The sequence below is a fragment of the Trachemys scripta genome, chromosome 6 (assembly GCF_013100865.1).
Source record: "Trachemys scripta elegans isolate TJP31775 chromosome 6, CAS_Tse_1.0, whole genome shotgun sequence".
Lineage (NCBI taxonomy): Eukaryota > Metazoa > Chordata > Testudines > Emydidae > Trachemys > Trachemys scripta.
Genome location: NC_048303.1, coordinates 88,067,110 through 88,091,101, shown reverse-complemented (window position 1 = coordinate 88,091,101; position 23,992 = coordinate 88,067,110). Strand labels below are relative to the sequence as shown.

General features: G+C 42.7%; 1 protein-coding gene across 2 annotated transcripts in view; it reads left to right on the top strand.

Moving 5' to 3' along the window:
- The first annotated feature begins 9,052 nt into the window (after positions 1–9,052).
- RCL1 (RNA terminal phosphate cyclase like 1) overlaps positions 9,053–23,992 on the top strand; it is a 59,525-nt gene continuing 44,585 nt past the window's right edge. Inside the window, exons 1-3 of one of the 2 annotated variants that reach the window (XM_034774013.1) lie at positions 9,053–9,298; positions 17,246–17,317; positions 18,602–18,777. In XM_034774013.1, the coding sequence (XP_034629904.1) occupies positions 9,163–9,298; positions 17,246–17,317; positions 18,602–18,777 (384 nt within the window). In that variant the 5' untranslated portion in view covers positions 9,053–9,162. The remainder of the gene's footprint in view (positions 9,299–17,245; positions 17,318–18,601; positions 18,778–23,992) is intronic. The other variant, XM_034774012.1, reaches the window with a different exon arrangement.

The following is a 23,992-nucleotide window of genomic DNA, read 5'->3' as shown; positions in this document are numbered from 1 at the left end:
GAGTCATCAAACCCCTTGCACTGTGGCAAGTCAACCTAGATCATCCCTGATAGGTGTTTGTACAACCTGTTCTTAAAAATCTCCAATGATGGAAATTCCAAAACATGCTTCGGAAGCCTATTCTAGAGCGTAACTACCCTTAGAGTGGGAAAGTTTTTCCTAATGTCTAACCTAAACCTTCCTTGCTGCAGATTAGGCCCCTTACTTCTTGTCCTACCTTCACTGGACATGGACAATAATAGAGCACCATCCTCTTTATAACAGCCTTTGACATATTTGAAGACTTATCTGGTCCCCGTTAGTATTCTCTTTTCAAGACTTTTCAAGACTAAACATGCCCAGGGTCTTTTTTAACCTTTCCTTGTAGGTGAGGTTTTCTAAACCTTTTATCACTTCTGTTGCTCTCCTCTGGATTCTCTACAATTTGTCCACATCTTTGCTGATGTATGGCCCCCAGAATTGGGCACAGTACTCCAACTGAGGCCTCACCAGTGCCGAGTAGAGCAGGACAATTACCTCCCATGTCTTACATTCAACACTCCTCTTAATATGCCCCTTAATATGACTCATTCAATTTTTGAGCCTTTATAACCCCTCAGATCTTTTTCAGCAGTATTACCATCTAGCCTGTTGTTCCCCCGTTTTGTAGTTGTGATTTTGATTTTTCTTTCCTAAGTGAAATACTTTGCATTTGGATTTATTGAATTTCATCTTGTTGAATTCAGATCATTTATCCAATTTGTCAAGGTTGTTTTGAATTCTAATCCTGTCCTTCAAAGTGCTTGCAACCCCTCCCAGTGTTGTGTCATCCACAAATTCTATAAGCACGCTCTCCACTCTATCATCCAAGTCATTCATGAAAATACTGACTAGTACCAGACCCTGGATTGATCTCTTCGGGACTCCACTAGATACGCCCTCCCAGTTTGACAGCAAGCCATTGATAACTGCTGTATGAGTACAGTTATTCAATCAGTTGTGCACCCACCTTAGAGTGATTTCATCTAGATCACATTTCCCTAGTTTGCTTTGAGAATGTCATGTGGGACTCTAAGCCTTACTTAAAAAAAAAACCCACTAAGATATATCACAACTACTGCTTCCCCCGCATCCACTAGACCAGTTCCCCTGTCAAAGAAGGAAATTAGGTTGGTTTGGCATGACTTATTTCTTGACAAATCCATGCTAGCTATTTCTTATAACCCTATTATGTTCCAGGTACTTAAAAACTGATTGTTCAATATTTTTTCCAGTATCTTTGCAGGTATCAAAGTTAGGCTGAATGCCCAATAATTCCCCATGTCTTCTGTTTTTCCTTTTTTAAAGAGAGGTATTATGTTTGCCCTTCTCCAGTCTTCTGGAGATACATCTCCACTGTCCCCTGACATACCACCCTATGCTGGAGCAAGTGCTGCAGCTTTACGCTAGATGAAAGCTCCTTACACCGGGCAGATTTCCAGATGGCCCATTACAGAGAGATTCTGCCTCATTTTGCACCAATGTGCAGTGCAGAATGGATACTGCCCCTAACTTGTTACATACTAAGGGCCCAGCCCTGACAACCTTTATTTACATGAGCAGTCTCTCACTCATGCAATCTCGATGACTTCCACTGGATCTCTGCATGAATAAGTGCTACAGTGTCAGGCCTTAACATAGTAATAGTGTATAGATTGAACAGCGACTTAGATTGTAAACTTTCTGGGGCTTTCCCTGCTTCCCCTGTGTTTGAACAGCACCAAACACAATTGGGTCCTGCTCTATGACTTGTGCTCCTAATTGCTACTGCAATACAACTAATAAATAATAAATCGTTATTATAATAAGTGAAAGCTAATATTGGTTACATTACCTAGTTCATAGATTCTTCCCAGCTTCTACAATGTAAAGCCATTTTGTAACATATCACCTCGAGGAGTAACTTTTCTACCTAAATAAATATAGACAGTGAATGATAAATTATAATTATAAATATAGATAGCCTCATAATTCAGTTCAAGAAGTTCTGGTGACTGCACCAACCAATTAAGCTTCACTCTTGTGATTTATGATATCACTAGCACCCTTTGGAAATAATTATAGTACTATTATTCAAAATTAGTTTGTCTTTTTATTTGTCTCAATACACCGCTTCTTCTCCCCCTCCCACTCTACCGCTCCTGTTTCTGCACCACCCTTGGTAACAGGCTTGCTTTTGTGTGATACAAGAAACTACTTTCTCTAAACACAAGCACACATCACATATTAACCTGGTTATCTCTACAGTATTCCATGCTCTGATCAACTCAGACCAGAAGACCAGGGGCCAACTTCTGCTCTCAGTAACATCAGAAAATGGACCTGCACCACTAAAGAAATTAACTGCAGGACCAGGAATCAGACCAGTGCTCCCAAACCAGGCTGGCTTTTCTGCTTTAATTTTCCTTCAATTGACAGGATATTTCAGCAGAGCAAGGCAGCCAATGATAAATTACTAAAAAGATAGCGCTGCCTGAAGGCAAATGCCATCCAGAAGCGGATTTAGTCTTGCCTTGGGACAGTATCCAGTTCCTTATACTGCATTTCACTCTAGGATTTGAATTATTTACATGCCAATAAATACTGAGCTGAAGGGTTTCAGAGAAATGAAATCACTCAGTGACACAGCATAACATGACAGTGCTACTAAGGACTGTTAACGTCTATGGCCACATACCATACAAACAGCACAGTTGTAAACCAAACACACACATATGGAGTCAGATATAGAATTAAGAGTTAGTAATTAGTATACACAGTGATTTTCATCTACAGGATACTTACAAACATTAACAAATGTTTATAGCATTGCTGCATTGTAAGGATTATTATCTCCATTTTACTGATAGTTGTAGTTAGTTATTATTATCCCTCTGTATTATATCATAGGGATTTTTTTGAACGTCACAACATACAAAATCTTTAAGCATAAAAGGAGAAAGCTACTGTCTAAGATTTGTCCCCCATGACCATGAACTGACTCCATAGGTTTGGGTAGATAAACCCTCTGCAGAATTCCTGCATTTTATGTGCTCAAATGCACTCATTCTCCTTTGATTTTCCTTAAAATTCTTACAGTGCCTAAGAATGCTGTCCTCTGAGGGTCACTGATTGTGATGTCTTGCACTCCTAACATGTTCTTGAGCTGCTCATTTGTATCCATTGGGATAGTTCCAAGTACTCCAATAATCACTGGGGTCATCTTTGTTCCAGTTTTCCATAATCTTCATGATAGAGTTCTTCATACTTTTCCATTTTCTCTTCTTGTTTCTTTTTTTATGTTTCTGTCCGCTGGTATGGCAATATCAATTAGCATGGTCTTGTTTGTCTTCTTTTCTATAATGACTATGTCTGGCCTGTTTGCCTGCACTGTTCAGTCTGTGACAATTGCCAGATCCTATAAAATCTTAGCCTCTTCATTCTCTTTCAATTCGGTGGTTGTAATACTGCATCATTCGTTTAACTCCATACCTGCCACAGAGGTTCCAATTGAGACGCTTGGCAATCTCATTGTGTCTGTTCATATATTCTCTCCCAGGCTCTTTCAGGGAATCAACACATGCTCCACCAACTCTTCCTTTTTGAAACACATTCTGCAGTTTGGGGAGCAGTTCTGTTGGTCAGTTTTGTTTGGAATGTAATTAAGTCTTAAGGACTGCTTTTGCGTACTCATGAGGCTCTGTCTCTCTTTTGATGTATCCTTCTACAAGCCATGAGTTTGTTAAACACTTGTATAATAGTACTGAGGATCCCAAAGTACCTTACCAATATTAATTAATTTAGCTTCACAAGACTCTTCAGAGGTGAGTAAGTATTATTATCCGGACTTTGCCTTATCTGTTGCTCATTCTTTGGCTGCTGCTTTTGCTTCGTTTTGAGGAGTTGGTTTGAGAGTACAAGGTTGGCAGATTCAATAACTCAAAAGGAAACTTTTGGTGGTGGGCAAGGAACTACTTGAAGAGTAAGTAACTAATCAGTATCTATAAAGATGGTCATTATATTTTTAGAAAATAAACTTTTTGAGATGTTATTGTCATGCTGGGAGTTGGGTGAAACCTCACTGAAAGTGGTGTGTGTAAACAGCTGCCCTTCAAAATGTAAGAAACAATTACTCACACCTTCTTGTCAACTGTTGGAAATGGGCCATCCTGATTATCACTACAAAAGGTTTTTTTTCTCTTGCTGATAATAGCCCACCTTAATTGATTAATCTCGTTAGAGTTGGTATGGCAACACCCATTTTTTCATGTTCTCTGTGTATATATATCTTCCTACGGTATTTTCCACTGCATGCATCTGATGAAGTGTGTTTTAGCCCATGAAAGCTTATGCTCAAATAAATTTGTTAGTCTCTAAGGTGCCACAAGTACTCCTCGTTCTTTCTGGAATGAGATAGCTGAAACAATAGAAGCTACCGCTCAAAACACATTCAACGTTGTTCAGCAATCCAACTCCAAGCTACATGAGCAGAGAAGGTTGGGTATTGCTGAGGTGGAAGTGTGCATGTATGTGCAAAGAGAAACAGCAGAAACTCCCAGAGAAGTTGACAGAGAAACAGCAGAAATCCGAGGAGACAGCCAGACCAAGCACTGGGAGAGTGGTCCTGAAAAAAAAGCCTAGAAAGAGATTTTTTATAGTAAAGTGCTGGCTGAAAGAGCTTGGAACTGTCAGCAAAGAAACTATCTCCTGCTCTTTGATTCCTGCTTTACTCAGAGCAACAGGACTTTATGTACATTGTTTGTAAATAAACAGGAGTGTATCAAAGAAATAGCTGACTCCATCACCAATTTCTCCTACTGGAAAAAGCCTTCAAAACCCCAAATATTGGCTAATTGCTTGGGTCAATAGGATCATATAGAAGCTGCAAGTCAACTATTGACATCCACTCCTCTAGCCTTATTCCGCAGTGGGAACGGTGTGAATTAAAATCACCACAGTAGACTGAAGGCCCTGAGAAGGTGGACAAAAGAGGAGTTGGTCAGTTGGCAGAAGGAGGTTTATAGACACTAATAAGAGTAATGTCTTTCACTTTTATAGCCTGCCATTCAGTTAAATCATTTAGACCTAATGATTAAACTAGAGTTGCTGAAATACGTTCCCTATGTAGGATGCCATCCTATGTTGCCTATGATGGAGATGAGACACAACAGCAAAATCAGAATTGATAGCTGAGTGTCAGTACTAGAGTGTGTTTCCTGAAGTAAGATGATGTGTGCTTCATGTTCTATGACCAACTGGAGGAGGATATACCTCTTGGTCGCTGAGATTCCCTCAATATTGAGGTGCAGCACCTTGAAAGCTGACCCAGTGCTAGAGTTTGTGATGTTGGCCCTGAAAAGAACTTCAGTGGAGGACTCCTTCTGGCTGTATTTGTTTTTCACTTTTTATGATGAGAATTTGAGATCCTGTTTGTTTTGCATTTTGTCTACTTTAGCTTAGTTTTTTTTGCTGTTAATAGGGGGTTCCATATGAAGACAGTATACTTGCTCCCCTATATTAATGATAGATGCATGAGAAGACTCACGTTACTATTAAGGGGCTTGATACTGCAACTTTTACTCATGTGACCAATACCTTCCTGGACACATAGTTCCACTGAAGACCATCTTTGTCATGATTACTATTAAAGATACAGTCATGAGTGTAATTCAAGCAAGCAACACTAGCCGTTCCCTCCCAGTATCTTAAGCTTAGTGCCTTACAAGCTTAGTACCCAAATTCAGATCTATGCAGACATTAGATAATTTTTTAATAGCATTAGATTGTGCTACAAAGACAGCTGCAAATAAGGGGTGGTGAATGCTACACCGCTTCAGGAGCATTCCAGGAAAGAAACTGTAGTTCAGGAGCCACAATCCCTTCTGCTCAGCCTCTTGTTCAAGGAGATAGTAGTTTGCTGCTGGCCATCCCAGCAACAAATTTTATTAAAGCGAATGTTAAAATTATATAAAGCACAGGTTGAGAAAAGAGAGTCTGTATATCTGGGTATAGTGCTTAGATTATACTGGTCTACAATTTTTGAGAAGTCGTCTGCTTCAGAGATAAAATGTGCTATTTATTATGTATTTTGATGTGCTGAATTCAAATATGACAATTAAAACAACTGATTGGCTACTGTTTCTAAGATATTTAGGTTTTTACATTTTATGTCTATGTATATTGTGTAGATAGTAGAGTTTTAATCATAAATTGTAAACCTAGGTCTTTTCATGTGTTTATGGTTGCTTTACATGATAATATTTCACCTGTCCTGTTTATGTTTACTTTAAAAATCAGCAAAAGGGTTATATACATACAATTTATTATGAAACAAAAGGCAAAAAACTATTCTGTACATAGTTTAGTCCTATTCAGTGTCTACTCGGCGCTTCTTGGCTTGTCTCTTGTATTCATTAAATGGAGCATCTCTTGTCACTGTCCAGCAATAGTCTGCAAGCATTGATGGGCTCCATTTGCCCTGATAGCATTTCTCCATTGTTGCAATGTCCTGGTGAAATCGCTCGCCGTGCTCATTGCTCACAGCTCCACAGTTCAGTGGAAAAAAATCTAGATGAGAGTGCAAAAAATGTATCTTTAGTGATATGTTGCAACCAAGGCTTTTGTATGCCTTGAGGAGGTTTTCCACCAACAACCTGTAGTTGTCTGCCTTGTTGTTTCCAAGAAAATTTATTGCCACTAACTGCAAGGCTTTCCATGCCGTCTTTTCCTTGCCACGCAGTGCATGGTCAAATGCATCATCTCGAAGAAGTTCACGAATCTGAGGACCAACAAAGACACCTTCCTTTATCTTAGCTTCACTTAACCTTGGAAATTTTCCATGGAGGTACTTGAAAGCTGCTTGTGTTTTGTCAATGGCCTTGACAAAGTTCTTCATCAGACCCAGCTTGATGTGTAAGGGTGGTAACAAAATCTTCCTTGATTCAACAAGTGGTGGATGCTGAACACTTTTCTTCCCAGGCTCCAATGACTGTCGGAGTGGCGAATCTTTCTTGATGTAGTGGGAATCTCTTGCACGACTATCCCATTCGCAGAGAAAACAACAGTACTTTGTGTATCCAGTCTGCAGATCAAGCAAGAGAGCAACAACCTTCAAATCACCACAAAGCTGCCACTGATGTTGGTCATACTTTATGCACCTCAAAAGTTGTTTCATGTTGTCATAGGTTTCCTTCATATGGACTGCATGACCAACTGGAATTGATGGCAAAACATTGCCATTATGCAGTAAAACAGCTTTAAGACTCGTCTTCGATGAATCAATGAACAGTCTCCACTCATCTGGATCGTGAACGATATTGAGGACTGCCATCACACCATCGATGTTGTTGCAGGCTACAAGATCACCTTCCATGAAGAAGAATGGGACAAGATCCTTTTGACGGTCACGGAACATGGAAACCCTAATATCACCTGCCTGGAGATTCCACTGCTGTAGTCTGGAGCCCAACAGCTCTGCCTTACTCTTGGGTAGTTCCAAATCCCTGACAAGGTCATTCAGTTCACCTTGTGTTATGAGGTGTGGTTCAGAGGAGGAGGATGGGAGAAAATGTGGGTCCTGTGACATTGATGGTTCAGGACCAGAAGTTTCATCCTCTTCTTCTTCCTCATCTGACTCAAGTGAGAATGATTCTGGTGCATCAGGAACCGGCAGTCCTTCTCCGTGGGGTACTGGGCGTATAGCTGATGGAATGTTTGGATAATGCACAGTCCACTTTTTCTTCTTTGACACACCTTTCCCAACTGGAGGCACCATGCAGAAGTAACAATTGCTGGTATGATTGTTGGCTCTCTCCAAATCATTGGCACTGCAAAAGGCATAGATTTCCTTTTCCTGTTCAACCACTGGCGAAGATTTGTTGCACAAGTATTGCAGCATATGTGTGGGGCCCACCTCTTGTCCTGATCTCCAATTTTGCAGCCAAAATAAAGGTGATAGGCTTTCTTAACCATAGTAGTTATACTGCACTTTTGTGATGCAAAAGTCACTTCACCACAAACATAGCAGAAGTTATCTGCACTGTTCATACAAGTACAAGGCATCTCTGCTCACTTTAGCTAAACAGAAATGTGTCCCTTTGCAAAATCAAACACTGACAAATAAGAGAGCATGACACTGTATGATTTCTAGAGCTGATATAGGGCAATTTGTTCAGCAGAGTGATGTAAGCTTCATTATGATTGCATCATCCATGACTTCTAGGAATAACATGATGCAATTCATATCATGTATGACACAATACCAGCTTCAGATTGCATCATTCATTGTTTTGCCTAAAAAGCAAGTACTGTCCAAACCCAGTCATAGATTTACTCATAGATCCAGTCAAAGATGTATTTTAGTCATTTCTGGTTTAAATTGAGATCCCTTCCCTTTATAACTCACTTATCCTCCGCCCAAGTTATCCTCCACTTATCCTCCGCCCATTCCCAAGTCAAGGGTTGTATATACTGACCCAATAGCATATCTTGAAAACTAGAGCCAATCAACAATTTTAAGCATCATTTTTGTTCTCAGTGACCCAGAATTAGTAAAGTTTTACTACATTTATTTCAGAAGCATTTTGGCTGTAGAGCAGTGTTATCCACAAATACAAAGTTTGTTTTTAAAAGTCATATGATACATATACTACACCACAATCTCACCCTGTCTCAGCTTTGTTGGCTGGCACATTAGGAGCAGAGACAAGGCTCACTCTGTACCTGCCTGCCTGCCCACTGACTTTTGGAAGAAGGGGGAGTAGTGAGCATACAGGGTTTTCAGAGTATTCCGATTACTGCTTTTCCTGTTGCTGTTGTTCCTAACCCTGCTGTTGCTTCTGTTATTACTACTGGTATGTTGCTGTTGCCAGTCTGGCTCTTGCTGTTCTGGCTACTAACACCCGTCCCGCTATCCCTATCATTGCCACTGCACTGCTGTTGTTATCCTGCTCACTGCCAGCTCTGAGCCTCATCCACACCACGGACTTTCCAACTCAACCCCCTCTCCCTCTGGGAGGGGAGGCTCCGCCCCCTTCCCCTTTGACCCAGATGTCTCAGCGTTCCGTCTTCCTGTTCCAAACCACGTGGGCTCGCTGGGCACTGCCGCGGGGTATCAGCGGCGCCGCGATCGCAGCAGCGCCCAGGGGGCGGCCGGGCGGCGGCGGCATGGCGAGCCAGCCGCACTCTCTCAGCTATGTGGGGTGCAACTTTTTGCGGCAGCGGCTGGTGCTGTCCACGCTGAGCGGGAGGCCGGTGAAAATCCGCAAGATCCGGGCGAAGGAGGAGAACCCCGGCCTCAGAGGTAGCGTGCGGCTTGCCTGGGCTAGGGAAGGCGTGCATGGGGGTGGCATGCAGAGGGGTGGGGCGGGAGAGGAGTTTTTTTAGGGGAGCAGGGGACTTGGGGTGGGGCAGTGATTTCGGGGAGGGTGGGACGGGTTGTGTGATGGAAACAATCTGAATCTGGGGTCGGTGTTCCGGGAAGGAGCAGTTGTTTTTAAAGGAGGCACTAAATCCGAAGTGCGGTTTGTTTTCGTTCATAACGCGCATGGGAGGGGGGGAGCAGATGTGGGTTCCTCCTCCAGACAGGGAGCAGGGGTCCCTGTCATCCCAGCACGCTGTCAGGGATTTGCATGGTGTTCTTGGAGCAGGAGCTGAACCCCATGTTTTTGGTTCCCCTAAAGAACTTGCCGTAACCCGAGTTACAGTGTAAAGCCCTTTCCCGAGAGCATGCTTGATGTACTGTATCTACCCTTGACAGAGTCCTAAGAGTACTTAGAAACTAAAAGAGAAAAAAAAACGCATCGGCAGCAATTCCATACCTTGTGCTAGTGAAGTTCTTTGAATTGAACTGCTCTCCCAGTGCTATACCTTTTAATAACAGGGGTGTGTTCCCAAGGTTTATTGCAGATCCCAAAGTGAACATTGTTTTAAAGTTTGAAATAAGACTGTCCAGGAATCTACTAACAGCCTCATTGGAGCAAGGTTTGGCAAGCCAAGCAGGCCCATTTCTGATTTAGTGGATCTGGATGGACCAGCTTTGTGTCCAGTCCCTATATCGGTGTGGTATAACAGGAGGCATTGATGGATGTACTCTCTCTGGCCCCATGCACTGCAGTTAGTCTCTTGTGAAATGTTTTAACAAATTGGTGAATTGAGATGCAGATGCTGTAAAACACGGTCTAAGTCACAGGAAATAGATGCAGGCATCATGACTACTTGTAAGTGACAAAGGCATTTTACTGATGATGTGAAATATAAAGCCCCTTAATCATGTGTTCAGTATTTTTACATATAAATCTTATTTCTCCCATATGATTCTATCTAGTTCAAATATAAGGAATTTGACCCTTAAATCTTATGCATCTTCTCTTGGACTTCTCTCCAGGAATAGAGGGTGAACACTTGTAGCTAGCCCTGTATTTTTGGCAGCTTCTTATCTTGCGGAGTTTCCTGATCTGTTAATCTGAAAGAGCTCAATGTAAATTATTTGGCTGGCAGGTTTCCTCCTCAATCTAAACTTCGTGACTTCTGCCAATGCCACTTCTCAGGCTGAACTGCAGTTATTTGCACACCAAGGGAGAGTGCTTTGTCATGACCAGGGACCTGTTAGTGATGATGCCATACACATTGCTGAGTTCTGAATTAACCCTTAACCCCTGGGGGTAAGAGAGCTGGGTGTCATTGTGCACAGTTCAAGTAAAACATCTGTTCAATGTATATCAGTGCTCAAACAGCCTCCCCAGCATTAAGTTGTATTTAAAATGAGTTGTAAAATAATCCAGAAAATAGTATACTGCTATTGAATAAGACTGGAATTTTTTGTAGAAGTCTAAAATACCGAGGTGTCCAACTTCAACTGAAATTCACTGGAATTAGAGCATCTAGGTCCCTTAGGCTTCTTTGAAAGACCTGTCCTAAATCAGTGGATGGCTGCCAATTGGAATACTGTGTTCAGTTCTGGTCCCCTTAACTCAAAAAAGATACAGAAGAGAGAAAAGGGACCAAAGTCAGGTGATGGACACAGTTTAAGGCATGGAGAGACAGTCCATGTGAGGAAAAGAACAGGCCTGTGTAGTTTAGAGAGGTGATGAATAAGACTTGGTCTACACTACAGAGTTAGGTTAACCTAAGGCAGTTTACCTCAACCTAACTACGTCAGTGTCTACACTAGAATGCTGCTTCCGCCGAAGTAAGTGGCCTGTCGCGCCGATGTCATAACTCCACCTCTGTGAGAGGTGTAGTGCTTATGTCGGTGTAATTATGACCAGGCAGTGTCCTTGTAGACACCGCGTTACTTACATGGGCTGTTGGCTGTCAATTTCACTCAGCAAGGCCTCACAACTGGAATTGTGAAATTGACAAGAAAGGCTGGTAGGCTTCCTGCTGTGACATTGAGCCCCACATCGGGCTGACAGCCCTACTTCAATAGGTGCAAGCGCTCCTGGTGAGGACGTGCACCACCGGCAGAAGGAAGGTAGTGTGAACACCAACAGCCAATTGAGTTATTGCTGTGGCTGTAGATCTACCTAAATTAAGTCAACTTAATTTTGTAGTGAAGCAAGCCCTAAGAGATGTTTTAGTGGTGCTGTGCATTGTGTGGTGACAAAGCAGGAGAAAATGGGGAGAGGGAAAGAATCTGAGGGCTTCCATAGGATGCAGTGGACCCCCATTTCTCTGTCTTTCTTCTTATCACGAGAATTGTCATAGGTGGCCTTGAAGTGGGGAATTCCCTATGATTGTGCAATGAATTAAGAAGCCTTTACATTCTTCAGTGGGGTAGCATTTGACCCTCATGATATATACGAGTGGGGTTCCGCAGGGGTCTGTTTTGGGACCGGCTCTGTTCAATATCTTCATTAACGACTTAGATATTGGCATAGAAAATACGCTTATTAAGTTTGCGGATGATACCAAACTGGGAGGGATTGCAACTGTTTTGGAGGATAGGGTCATAATTCAAAATGATCTGGACAAATTGGAGAAATGGTCTGAGTTAAACAGGATGAAGTTTAACAAAGACAAATGCAAAGTGCTCCACTTAGGAAAAAAATATCAGTTTCACACATACAGAATGGGAAGAGACTGTCTAGGAAGGAGTACAGCAGAAAGGGATCTGGGGTTATAGTGGACCACAAGCTAAATATGAGTCAACAGTGTGATGCTGTTGCAAAAAAAGCAAACATGATTCTGGGATGTATTAACAGGTGTATTGTGAGCAAGACATGAGAAGTCATTCTTCCGCTCTACTCTGCTCTGGTTAGGCCTCAGCTGGAGTATTGTGTCCAGTTCTGGGCGCCGCATTTCAAGAAAGATGTGGAGAAATTGGAAAGGGTCTAGAGAAGAGCAACAAGAATGATTAAAGGTCTTGAGAACATGACCTATGAAGGAAGGCTGAAGGAATTGGGTTTGTTTAGTTTGGAAAAGAGAAGACTGAGAGGGGACATGATAGCAGTTTTCAGGTATCTAAAAGGGTGTCATAAGGAGGAGGAAGAAAACTTGTTCACCTTAGCCTCTAAGGATAGAACAAGAAGCAATGGGCTTAAACTGCAGCAAGGGAGGTCTAGGTTGGACATTAGGAAAAAGTTCCTAACTGTCAGGGTGGTTAAACACTGGAATAAATTGCCTAGGGAGGTTGTGGAATCTCCATCTCTGGAGATATTTAAGAGTAGGTTAGATAAATGTCTATCAGGGATGGTCTAGACAGTTTTTGGTCCTGCCATGCGGGCAGGGGACTGGACTCGATGACCTGTCGAGCTCCCTTCCAGTCCTAGAATCTATGAATCTATGGGCCCCCCTCTTCCAATGAAATAGTCCTTTTGGTTAGGCAGACTTCATTAGATTGTTGTCAGAATCCCCTGTCATCTTCCAAGCATCTTCATTCATAGACCAAATTGGAGCCAGGTTCCCCCTCCCAGTGACCTTGTTCGCTCTATCTCACTGTGCTCTCCTCTGGGCCATTGGTTAGCTTTGGCCATCTAGGCAATGGAAGATCATTCTGTCTGTTCTGTGGCTTTTGCTGCTGCAGAGAGATCAATTGATATTGTAGAGGAAAGGGGGAAGATGCCAAGAGTGAAGTGGCATGGATGATTCTAACACCCTGATTAAACAGTACACAGATCTTGGGAGACAGACCAGTCCTCGCTTACAGACAGCCCCCCAACCTGAAGCAAATACTCACCAGCAACCACACACCACACAACAAAAACACTAACCCAGGAACCCATCCTTGCAACAAAGCCCGATGCCAACTCTGTCCACATATCTATTCAAGGGACACCATCATAGGACCTAATCACATCAGCCACACCATCAGAGGCTTGTTCACCTGCACATCTACCAATGTGATATATGCCATCATGTGCCAGCAATGCCACTCTGCCATGTACGTTGGCCAAACAGGACAGTCTTGACGCAAAAGAATTAATGGACACAAATCAGACGTCAAGAATTATAACATTCAAAAACCAGGAGGAGAACACTTCAACCTCCCTGGTCACTCAATTACAGACCTAAAAGTCACAATACTCCAACAAAAAACCTTCAAAAACAGACTCCAACGAGAAACTGCAGAATTGGAATTAATTTGCAAACTGGACACCATTAAATTAGGCTTGAATAAAGACTGGGAGTGGATGGGTCATTACACAAAGTAAAAACTATTTCCCCGTGCTAATTTCCCCCCTACTGTTACTCACACCTTCTTGTCAATTGTTGGAAAAGGCCATCCTGATTATCACTAGAAAAGTTTTTTTTTCTCCTGCTGATAATAGCCCACCTTAATTGATTACTCTCGTTACAGTTGGTATGGCAACACTCATTTTTTCATGTTCTCTGTGTGTATATATATCTTCCTACTGTATTTTCCACTGCATGCATCTGATGAAGTGGGTTTTAGCCCACGAAAGCTTATGCCCAAATAAATTTGTTAGTCTCTAAGGTGCCACAAGGATACCTCGTTCTTTTTGTTGATACAGACTAACACGGCTACCACTCTGAGAGCTTGCTCACTAGAATTGCCAGATCTGGGGATGGCTTACCTCTAAATAGGACTGGGTGCTCCAGGAACCATTCAGATTCTGGATCAGATGGTCCCACTCATTGACTGCTGGTGCCAGCACTTCGTCCTGCATGCCTATTACTTGTTCAAGCTGTGCCTCTGCCTCCCATTCTCAACAGTTTTAATTGGTCCTCTTTCACTGTTTGCTGTCATCTTCCCTCTGGCCAAATAGCTGCAGCTAGCTGTGATAATGGAAATAAATCCATCTACTAAAGATTTCAAAAAGCTTCCCCCAATGTGTATGGCTTTAAGAGAGAACCCTGAGCTGTTTAGGGCAGGAACCCCTCTCCATTCTTGTACAGCACTATGCACATCTATGGCACTGTAGAAATGAATTTTTAAAAAAATCTAATTCCAGTTGAGTGTCTTAGGATTTCTTTGCATGTGCAGTCCCTGAGAAATGAGTTTTCTGGAGAGTTTTTCAGTCTAGTTCTGGGTGGAAATTACAATAGACGCCATCATAGTTGTGCTATTTAACACCCTTGCTCAATGAATGAATGAATGTTCATCAAGAGTAAGCTACCCCCTCTCCCAAAAACTCAGTTCGTCTTCTGTCAGGGTTCAAGTACATGAGCAGAACTGTGTGGGGAAGCCTGCACAGCCACTGCTGTGCCTGACAAGTAGAAAACTTCAGTCTACAGGGTGGTTAAGCCCGTACCTGTCATGACCAACAGGTCTTAAACCTGGGTAAATTCAGTTCCCAGTCAGCTGTTGGCTCCCTACTTCCGCTCAGCAGCTCACTACTGACGGGACTGCATGGAGACATCATGAAACCTGAAGCTCCTCTAGGAGGCCTTTCTGGGTCCTGATTGGAGGAACACCAAGACCTCTGATTGGTCAGGACTAACTATTTAAATCCAAAAAGAGGCCCAGGAAGTTGTCGGCACAACTGGGCTCTACCTGGTTGCTACATTGGTCTTGCCTTCTTGCCTGACTTCCTTGCCTTGCTCCTGATCCTTGCCCCTGGTCACCGCCTCTGATCTTTGGCTTGACTCCTGCTCCAACCACTGTACCCGGCCACCTATGTCCCAGCCCCAACAGTATCTGTCAAAACCACCAAATTCTCAAAGATTAGTACTTAGGTTGAGTGCTATGATACTATTTAACTATGTTATTGCCCCAGTCAGATGGTTGGTGGGAGGTAGAGCAGGGGTTCTTAACCTTTTTCTTTCTGAGCCCCCTCTCCCATAAAAACTCCCTGGCCCACTTGTGCCATAACTATTTTTCTGCATATAAAAGCCAGGACCAGCGTTAAGGGGTAGCAAGCTGGACAACTGCCCGTGGCCTAACGCCACACGGGCCACATGAGGCTAAGTTGCTCAGGCTTCAGCTTCAGCCCTGTGGCTTGGGGCCCCAGGCCTCAGCCCCATGAGGTGGGGCTTCGGCTTTCTGCCCTGAGCCCCAGCAAGTCTAATGCCAGCTCTACTTGGCAGACCCCCTGAAACCTGCTCACAGCCCCCAGGGACCACCAGACCCTTGGTTGAGAACCACTGAGGTAGAGTACGTAGCTTTTACCACTCCTTTTAACAAGATACAGCTTTTATTTATTTATTTTATTTATTTTTGGCCAAGGTGGATTAATACTTGATTTGTGACTAATGCAAGAAAAGTATTCAAATGAAAAACAGTGAATTTGCATTGGTATTTGCAACCCCTTTTTATTTGATTTTCATGACTGAATATTTGTGCAAGTGAAATCTTGTCTGCAAGGCTGTTTTCAGAAAAGATTGTAAATATTCACGTAAACACACATTCGCCCTGGAAATCATCACAGTGCCATCTTGAAAACTTTGTGAATGTAAGTGTCATCAAAGCTGAGAGTGGAACCAACACCATGTGACAGCAACCATCTACAGCATGTAAATATTGATTAATGAATAGTGAATAACTGGAACAGTAGTTGTGGCAAATAGTTAATGGTTTGTGCATTGGATCAGTGGATTAAAAATTCAGTAAAAAGCAAGATATGGTCACAGTTTAAAAAGGAGCTATAATAATTTAATGACTTGTTAGCTAGAGTTGTACAGCCTGCTCACAATTAAGAGGATGCTTTTACTTTTTAAAACTGACTGAATTTTAAGTTTAAATTCAACATAGTTTCAGGTTCTACACTTGCTACTGAGTCTCCCTTCAGATTGGGTGGATTGGCTATATTCACTTTAAAAACAAAATACTTCTTTCTTCCTTGTTGCTGTTTAAGAGAGTCCACAAATGGGAAATTGAGCAACTAAGTCTGCGCAAAGTGCTGTAATGCACAGAGTAAACAAATGGGAAGTAGGTGGGAAGAATAAATAATTTTCTCTAATCTTTATTACTGTCACTTCAGGCGTTGTTTGTAGAAACAGCAGATAAAAAAACTTTCCAGACTCGAATGTTGATGGTGTCTATTTAACAGCTCTTCAGCAGCAGCACTTTGCATTTTGAAGTCTTCTTCTGTAACGAAAACCTTAAAAATCCTTTACAAAGAGAACTTATAATTACAGGAAAAAACTGGTGGTTGTTATTAATTTGTAGCACATAAGTGTCCTAGTCAGGGCCCCATTGTGTTAGATGTTGTACCTGTACATGTGATGCAGAGAAGGCCATGGCCCCAAATAGCTTGCAATCAAAGTATAAATTGGGAGACAACAAACTAGTGATGAGTGGAGGCGGCCCAGGTAACAGTGAAATGATTAGTGTAAAAAAGCAGCTCAACTGCTTAGACTCCCCTTTCCCACTCACTCACACGGACACGTGTACTCTTGTTTTGCTCTAAGCATTTTCCAGTGTCTTCAGCCATGGTTTTTCCATGGAGTGAAAGAGGGTTTACTGGTGATTTTGTGTAAATTATGCCATTACTGGGAGAACATCCCAGCTATTAGATTTGATAAACATATTAGGAATATTTCTCTTACCAGTGTCCATATGCAAAAAGAGAGAAGAGGTCCCTACCTCCAAGTAGCAATGAACTCTTGAGTTCTAATCCCAACCCTGATGCTGACTTCCTCTATGTCCTTGGGCAAGTTTCTCAACCTTTCTGTGCCTCTGTTGCCCCATATCTAAAATTGGTAGCCAGCCATCTATCTTCCTCCTGCCAGGGGTATTGAGAGGAGAGAGAGTTTTATCAATATGTCTCGTGAAGGCTGAATACTTTTCCAGGAATAACTTCCTAAAGAAAAGATTTTAAAATCAATTCTTTTTCCACCCCAACAGATTTTGAAGCAAGTTTTATACGCCTGATTGACAAAGTGACCAATGGCTCTAGGATTGAGATAAACCAAACAGGTAACTATCTCTTCTTCTCTGTTCCTTTCTTCCATGGTATGTCACTTGGAGCTGGGAGAAGGGACCTGTTTGCTGGAGGTAGACAGATTAGATGGTGGTCTGTTTCCAGAGGACCAAGTGTTAAATATACAAATGCTCTGAGATGAGTCAGAACGAGCCAAAGCCAGGAAGTTCTAAAACAGTGATTCACGTTCCATTAAGTTTGCTTTCTGCTATAATGCTGTGGCTCAGAGAAATATGAATCAGTCATAACTTGGAATTTTCTGGGAGGGGAATTCTTGGTTTGTGTCACAACTTTAATTAGTGGCAATGATTCACTAGGTGGTTGTGTCCTTCTGACAGGTTGCTTGCATTAGGAGTTCCTGCATTGGTGTAGTTACCCCAGCATAATTACTACATGGGTGCTGTTCCTAGTGATTTTAGTTGAGATGAGATGACTCTGTTTAACTCAAGACTGTAGCCACCCGAGGTGAACCCTTGATGATCTAATATAACATCACTAAAATTAACTTTAAATAAAAATAAAGGCTACAGTGCAGTTTCCTCTTCCTTCCATAGTATAGAAAAACTGGGGTAAGTTGCGCCAGTGTAAGCCCCATTTAACATCTGTGTAGGGCACCTGCATTGATGCATGTGCACAGGTACAGAAATCTCTAATGTAGGGAAGCCCTGAGTTAGTACTGACCTTATGCCCAGTATGGTGCAAAGGAGATACAAGCATCACTCTTTTGGTTTTATGTCTCATATAAAGGATTCCTTGCCCTCTTTTTGCTTTTGCAGGGGAGACTACTAGAATATACCTCCTCTGGGTCAGTCTTGCCATATTAGTTCCTATTGACTTCAGTGTGAACTATGCTTGCACAGAATCAGGCCTGCACAGAATCAGTAAGGCAGCTGACCTACTGGCGTGAACTCCATGCTGAGATTTCCCTGTTCCACTCGGCCAGTAATAACTCAGCTGTCTTAGAAGGTGAAAGTTGCTAGTGTAGTGTTCATTGGTCTTGATGATGGTAATTGATAGATCCCTTGGTTTATGGGTAAAACAGATACACAATGTTAAAACCTGGCCCTCCTATTCCTCCGTCCTGGAGTGCCTGGAGCTACAAAGTGAGTTGCTGAGGTAAGTGGGGTTGAGAGGAGTGCACTGGAATTGGTGCCCAGCCCTGTTGTAAATTCCTCTCTGTCCAGGAATTTACCCACTGTGGACATCATTGTGTATCAGAGTGTTACTCTTTCTGAGTTTCTAGTGTGGTAATGACACTTGTTTTTCTTTGCTCTCTAAAGGTACCACCCTATATTATCAGCCTGGCCTTCTGTACGGGGGGGTGTTGGAACACGACTGCAGCCCCCACCGTAGTATTGGCTATTATTTGGAAAGTCTGCTCTGCTTGGCGCCTTTCATGAAACATCCATTAAGAATTGTCCTCAGGGGAGTAACAAACGATCAAGTAGACCCTTCAGTAAGTAACAAAACGTCATTAAGTGCCCTGACAACTCTTTTCTTTTTCCCTCCCCCATCGACAAAACCCCCCACGGTATTTTTAAGTAGGATTCACCACACTCTATGTTACGTTATGTCTTGGGAACCATCAGGTTAATCAGGAAGTAAACACCACATTTCAGTCAGTGTAGTCTCCTTCAGCATTTAGACAAAACAAAATCGGGATCAGAGAAGCTAAAAATGGAAGAGACTTTTTAGATCTATACCAGGGTTTTACTGATCCAGCATCGCACCCTGCCACTGCCCTAGTTTTCCCTTTTGGGGGGCTTCTCAAAAACTACACCCAGCCAGTTGCAAGTCAACTATCCCCCCTTTTGGGGGGTCTGGTTTATTTAAGCAACATCATAAGTCTTTCCCCCACACCATAGTTCTTTCAGCCCCTTGCTGGGCTCAACAGCTCTTTCCAAGACCATAAGAACATAAGTGCTGCCATACTGGGTGAGACCATGGTCTAGCCCAGTATCCTGTGTCCCACAGAGGCCAGAACCAGAACTTCAGGGGGAGTGTACAGAACAAGGCAGTTGGAGTGATCCATCCTTGTTTTACCCTCCTGGTTTCTGGCAATCAGAGGTTTAGGGTTGCCCCGAGCAAGGGGTAGTGTGTGGCCCCTGTGACAAGATCATAGGGCCAGATTTTAAATATGCAGATAGGCACCAAGTGAGATTTTCCTAAGTGCCTCGGTGCCTAACTTCTATTGATTTAGAAAGAAATGCAAGGAGAAACCAAGAGGGAAAGAATAATATAACAAAGGGAAGTAGAATAGACACAAGCAGGGGAACGTGACAGAAGATGAGGAAGAAAGGAGAATACAACACCGAGAAATAAGGGTTGGTGGGTGATAAGGTAACACTGCAGACAAACATAAAATGAAGGGAAAGACCACTGAAAGACAGAGACCAAAATACAGCAAAAGGCAAAAAAAATAGAAAAAGTGAAGGATGAAAGAATCAAAGCAAGGTAGACAGGACAGCTGTTTACAGAACATCTAATGCCAAAATACCCATGAATAGTTTCATTCTGTTTCTGCCCATATGTCTCCCTTCAGATTATTGCAGTTATGGCACTTGCCATTCCAGCCCTGCTTTGCATCTCCCCCTACCCTGCAATCTGGTCCCATCGCTAGCTTCTAACCCAGTTTCTGACTTCAGTTCTGTGCTGCTGCTGCTGCTTCTCATCCTTTCCTGGGCAATCCTTCTAGGCTTCACATTGGGCCCTGCCATTTGTCCCCCCACCAAGTTTGCTTTTCCTAATCTTAAGGATGAGAGAGGTTGATTTTCCAGAGTACTATAAAAAGAGGAAATTGTCTCTAAAGTTTTGAGGGGCTGTTTCTGTGAAGTAGGAATGCTTCTTATTGTTTGCATTGTGCAGAATTGTACTGATGGTAAAGTGAAGCCCACAGTTCATTTGAAACAAATGTCATGCAACAGTAATTCAATTATAGTAGCAAAAGTACTGTACATAATTTACTTAGCTGCCTTACAGTTACAAGCCAGTTTGCAGAAAGGAAACAGCCTGATTGTTCAGAAAGAAGCTAATAAGAACACAAGTTCAAATGGCTCTTTGAAATTAGCCCCAGTTGCCATGAACTGCGTTAGTGACAGTTCAGTGCTCTGTCTAAATAGTCTTATTAGGGAAGGGGGGGTGAGGAAAACATATGGGTAAAAATGCTGAGCTAATGTCAGTTTAAAAGCTATTGGCTGTCAGAGAACTGGTGTTTTCTTTCAAATGTACGTTGGAGACTCCCATCCTTCCTGTGATTAGATTAAAGGGATGCTTTCAGCTGGAAATCTAACCAGTTTAAAAATGCACTGAGTCCAGTTGCAGGTGTTAGACTGGCCCTTCAGTCTCCCAGCCAGTATTTATGGTTTACAACTACGTTTTCTTGTTGTTTTAAAAAAATGTTTTATTTTCCTTGTTCCTTTGTAAGTATCCATATAAATGGGAGGAGAAACGGAAACTGGGTATTAAAGCTCTGTGGAGAAAGGTAATTCCATTTCATGGAGGATTTTAATCTTTAAAAAAAAAATCCCATTTGGAATGTGGTTGTGGGGGGGGGAATGGAACTTCTCTGTGTAGGAGAATGGAGTACCAGGTTTGGGACAGTACACTTGGTGGGCTGCCGCAGACCCTGGGAGACCCAGTCTACTGAGGAGCAATGGTCTTTGGGAGCCAGTTGTTCTCAGCTCCATGTCGGAACACCAGATTTGCTGCCGAAGAGCCAAGAACCTGAAAGGCCAAGCTTCTCAACAGGCTGCCAGGCGGGGGAGCTGCCAGGAAACCTGGAACATTCCACAAAACGTTTTAATTTAGACAGTTTGGCATTCTCGGACAGAAAAATGTTCCATCAGAGAATTTCCAAAGAGCGTTATTAGTTATACATGACGGGCTGTCAAATGGCACAGAATGAAATTGAAAAAAGAAATGTTTTTCTCTCATCTTTCATTTTCTGCTATTTTAGATATTCGTTAAACCAATAATGTTTAAAAAAAAAAAAAAAGGCAATTTTACTTTAAATTGCCCCCCTTTAACTGTGATGGAGAAAATCTTCCCTGTAGAATTCACTGGGCAAGAGCACCCCAACTTGAGTGCTGTTTTCAAGTAAGCTTTGACACACATCTAAACATTTAGGCCTGATTCAGGAAAACACATCCTTGTTGAGATGGGACTTAGGCCTTGTCTGTATGCAGACATTACACCAGTTTCAACTAAAGTTGGTCCAAAAATCCAAGTGCTTGTTAAACCCATGCAAACCCCCTGCATGGACATTCTTGCATTGATCAACTTACTGGCATAAGCCAGGTTTAAGAGTGTGTATTCAAGGTTTTTCACTTGTTTTGCTAAAATTATTTAAAAATACCCCTCTTGTCACACCAATGCAATTGTGTGTGCTTCAATGCTGTCCTGAATAGAGGTCTTTGTGGGTAAATATAGTTTTAGTCTTAAATGGACTTGGTTTTCATTATTTTATAAGCAGATGGTGCCTGGAACTGTGCGTGGAAAAGCTACAGTGGACATTTGTTCAAAAAATGGTGTTCTAGTTTATCCATCTGCATATCTGGCTCCAAGACTCAGTCTGTTTATTAAAAAGAGCAAATTAACTTTAACATATTATGGATAGTTTAAAATTTGCTTTAAAAAATGCTTCCCCCCACTGTAATTAGCATGAGAAGAGACTCTCTCCATCACAGTTTAATATGTGGACAAGAAAGAGAGCAGCCTCTGTGTATTGAGGAAGCTTTTTCCATTGTAGTTGACAATGGGACGTTATCGTTTTTTGTGATCTAACATCTTTACGCTGGGGTCGGCTGGCCTGAGCTGAGTGGGAAGCTTCCCCAAGTGAGTATAACCAATCTCGTCCTCACCTGCAGAATCTAAGCTTTCATTGTAAAAATCAACCCCCCAAGCTCCTTGATCCCAGCCTTTACAGCTGTGAAGAAAATCTTAAAACATTAATCACTGTTGTGGCGAGGGCAGTTGCTGCTGTTACACTGTCAGGCCTGTATGGGAAACCCCACTCATTCTGCCTCAGTTCAGCTGCAGAGCAAGTGAGTCGGAGGAGTAGCTGCAACAGTCCCTGCTGATTCCTCCAGCTAGGGTGAACAGATGTCCCGATTTTATACGGACAGTCCCGATTTTTGGGTCTTTTTCTTATACAGGCTCTTATTACCTCCAGCCCCCGTCCCGATTTTTCACACTTGCTGTCTGGTCACCCTACCTCCAGCTCTCTACACTGCGCTGGTGAACAAGGAGAATGAAGATCATTTGCTCATCTGGTTCACCTCCCCTGGGCCAGGCTTGTTCCCTCCCCACCCCTTGCTATCCTCACACTGGTTGGCCCAGGCCAGGGCTGGAGCACTCCTGCTCCTCATACCTTTCAGTTGCCTTCCATGGCTGACCCGAGCTGCAGTCTCTTGCTGAGCTCTAGTTGTTTTCTCCCTTGGCCTAGGAAGAGGAGCAGCAGGTGCCTGGCTTCTTATCCCCCTCCAAGGGAGGGCCAAAGACCTCACCATATCCAATAAGTCTTCCCTACACAAGAGGAGAAGGGGTACAGCAGAAACTCCTCTTTCTGCCAGGGAAGGTGCTACTAGTGGAGCAGATGGGAGGAGAGGTAATACCTCCCATAAGTGGAGGACTTGTGGAAAGACTCCCCTGAGCAGTGGATCTGGCCCATAGTGCCTTGGATGCAAAAGCATCTTTCTGACTGTGCGCGCACACATACCCATCACCCACCATTGGGGTGAAACAAACAGCTGTTTAGCAGCAGGCAGCAACACTGTCTAGCCATTGGCAGGAAGTGGAGGATACTGAAGCCAATTGAACTGCAGGGAAAATGTCCCAGACTGGATGTATGCTGAACCCAGATAGTGACACCCCCACTGTTGCAAGTGACATGACTAAGAGTTTTACTTAAGTTTTACATGTTGCCAGAAAGACAGCATCCCTAGCTGCAGAGTGCACCTAACACCATGCTGGTGTAATCAGAGAAATGGCAGAATTTCCCTTCCCACTCTCTCTCCTGGGTCACACAAGTCATGCTCCACAATACTCTGGATTTTGCATGGTGGTCTGACCAGGCCTGCCACTTCTTACCTTGTGAGATTTGCCAAACTCGTATCCAGATTTGGTGAAGCTACAGACCACTCAAAATAGCCCTGGGCCACTCAGATGGGCACCGTGCCTCTTTATGAAGTGGAGGAGATGGCATCTCACCAGTATAACATGCAAACAAGGGGAAAATAGATCGGGATTATCCTGACATACTGCAAATGTATCGTGGCTGCAGTAATCTGATTTTAAAATATATACCCGTAACAATTCCTTAACTTCATCTGGGCTCTTGAGTGCTAACATTATAAGATTTGGGTTCCAGGACTTTATAATTGAAATGTTGTTCACGCTGGCATGAAGTTGATTATACAGGGTTCTAGCTGGGGAGCAATTAAAAAGTAAACCCTCCAATAATCTATTTAAATTCAACAGCTGTTTGTAATCCCCTCTTAAAACATGAAAACAAAATTTTTCCCTGCTGACTTTTTGTCCTTTTCTGTTTTCTAAATCCTGTTTTCCTGTGTTTCTATTGCTGCAGGAGGCAGTCTGACTCTCTGCCAACATGCCAGCATTATCTGTGTTAGCAGGGATGGGCACTGTGTTGAGGAGAGTTTTAACTAATGGCT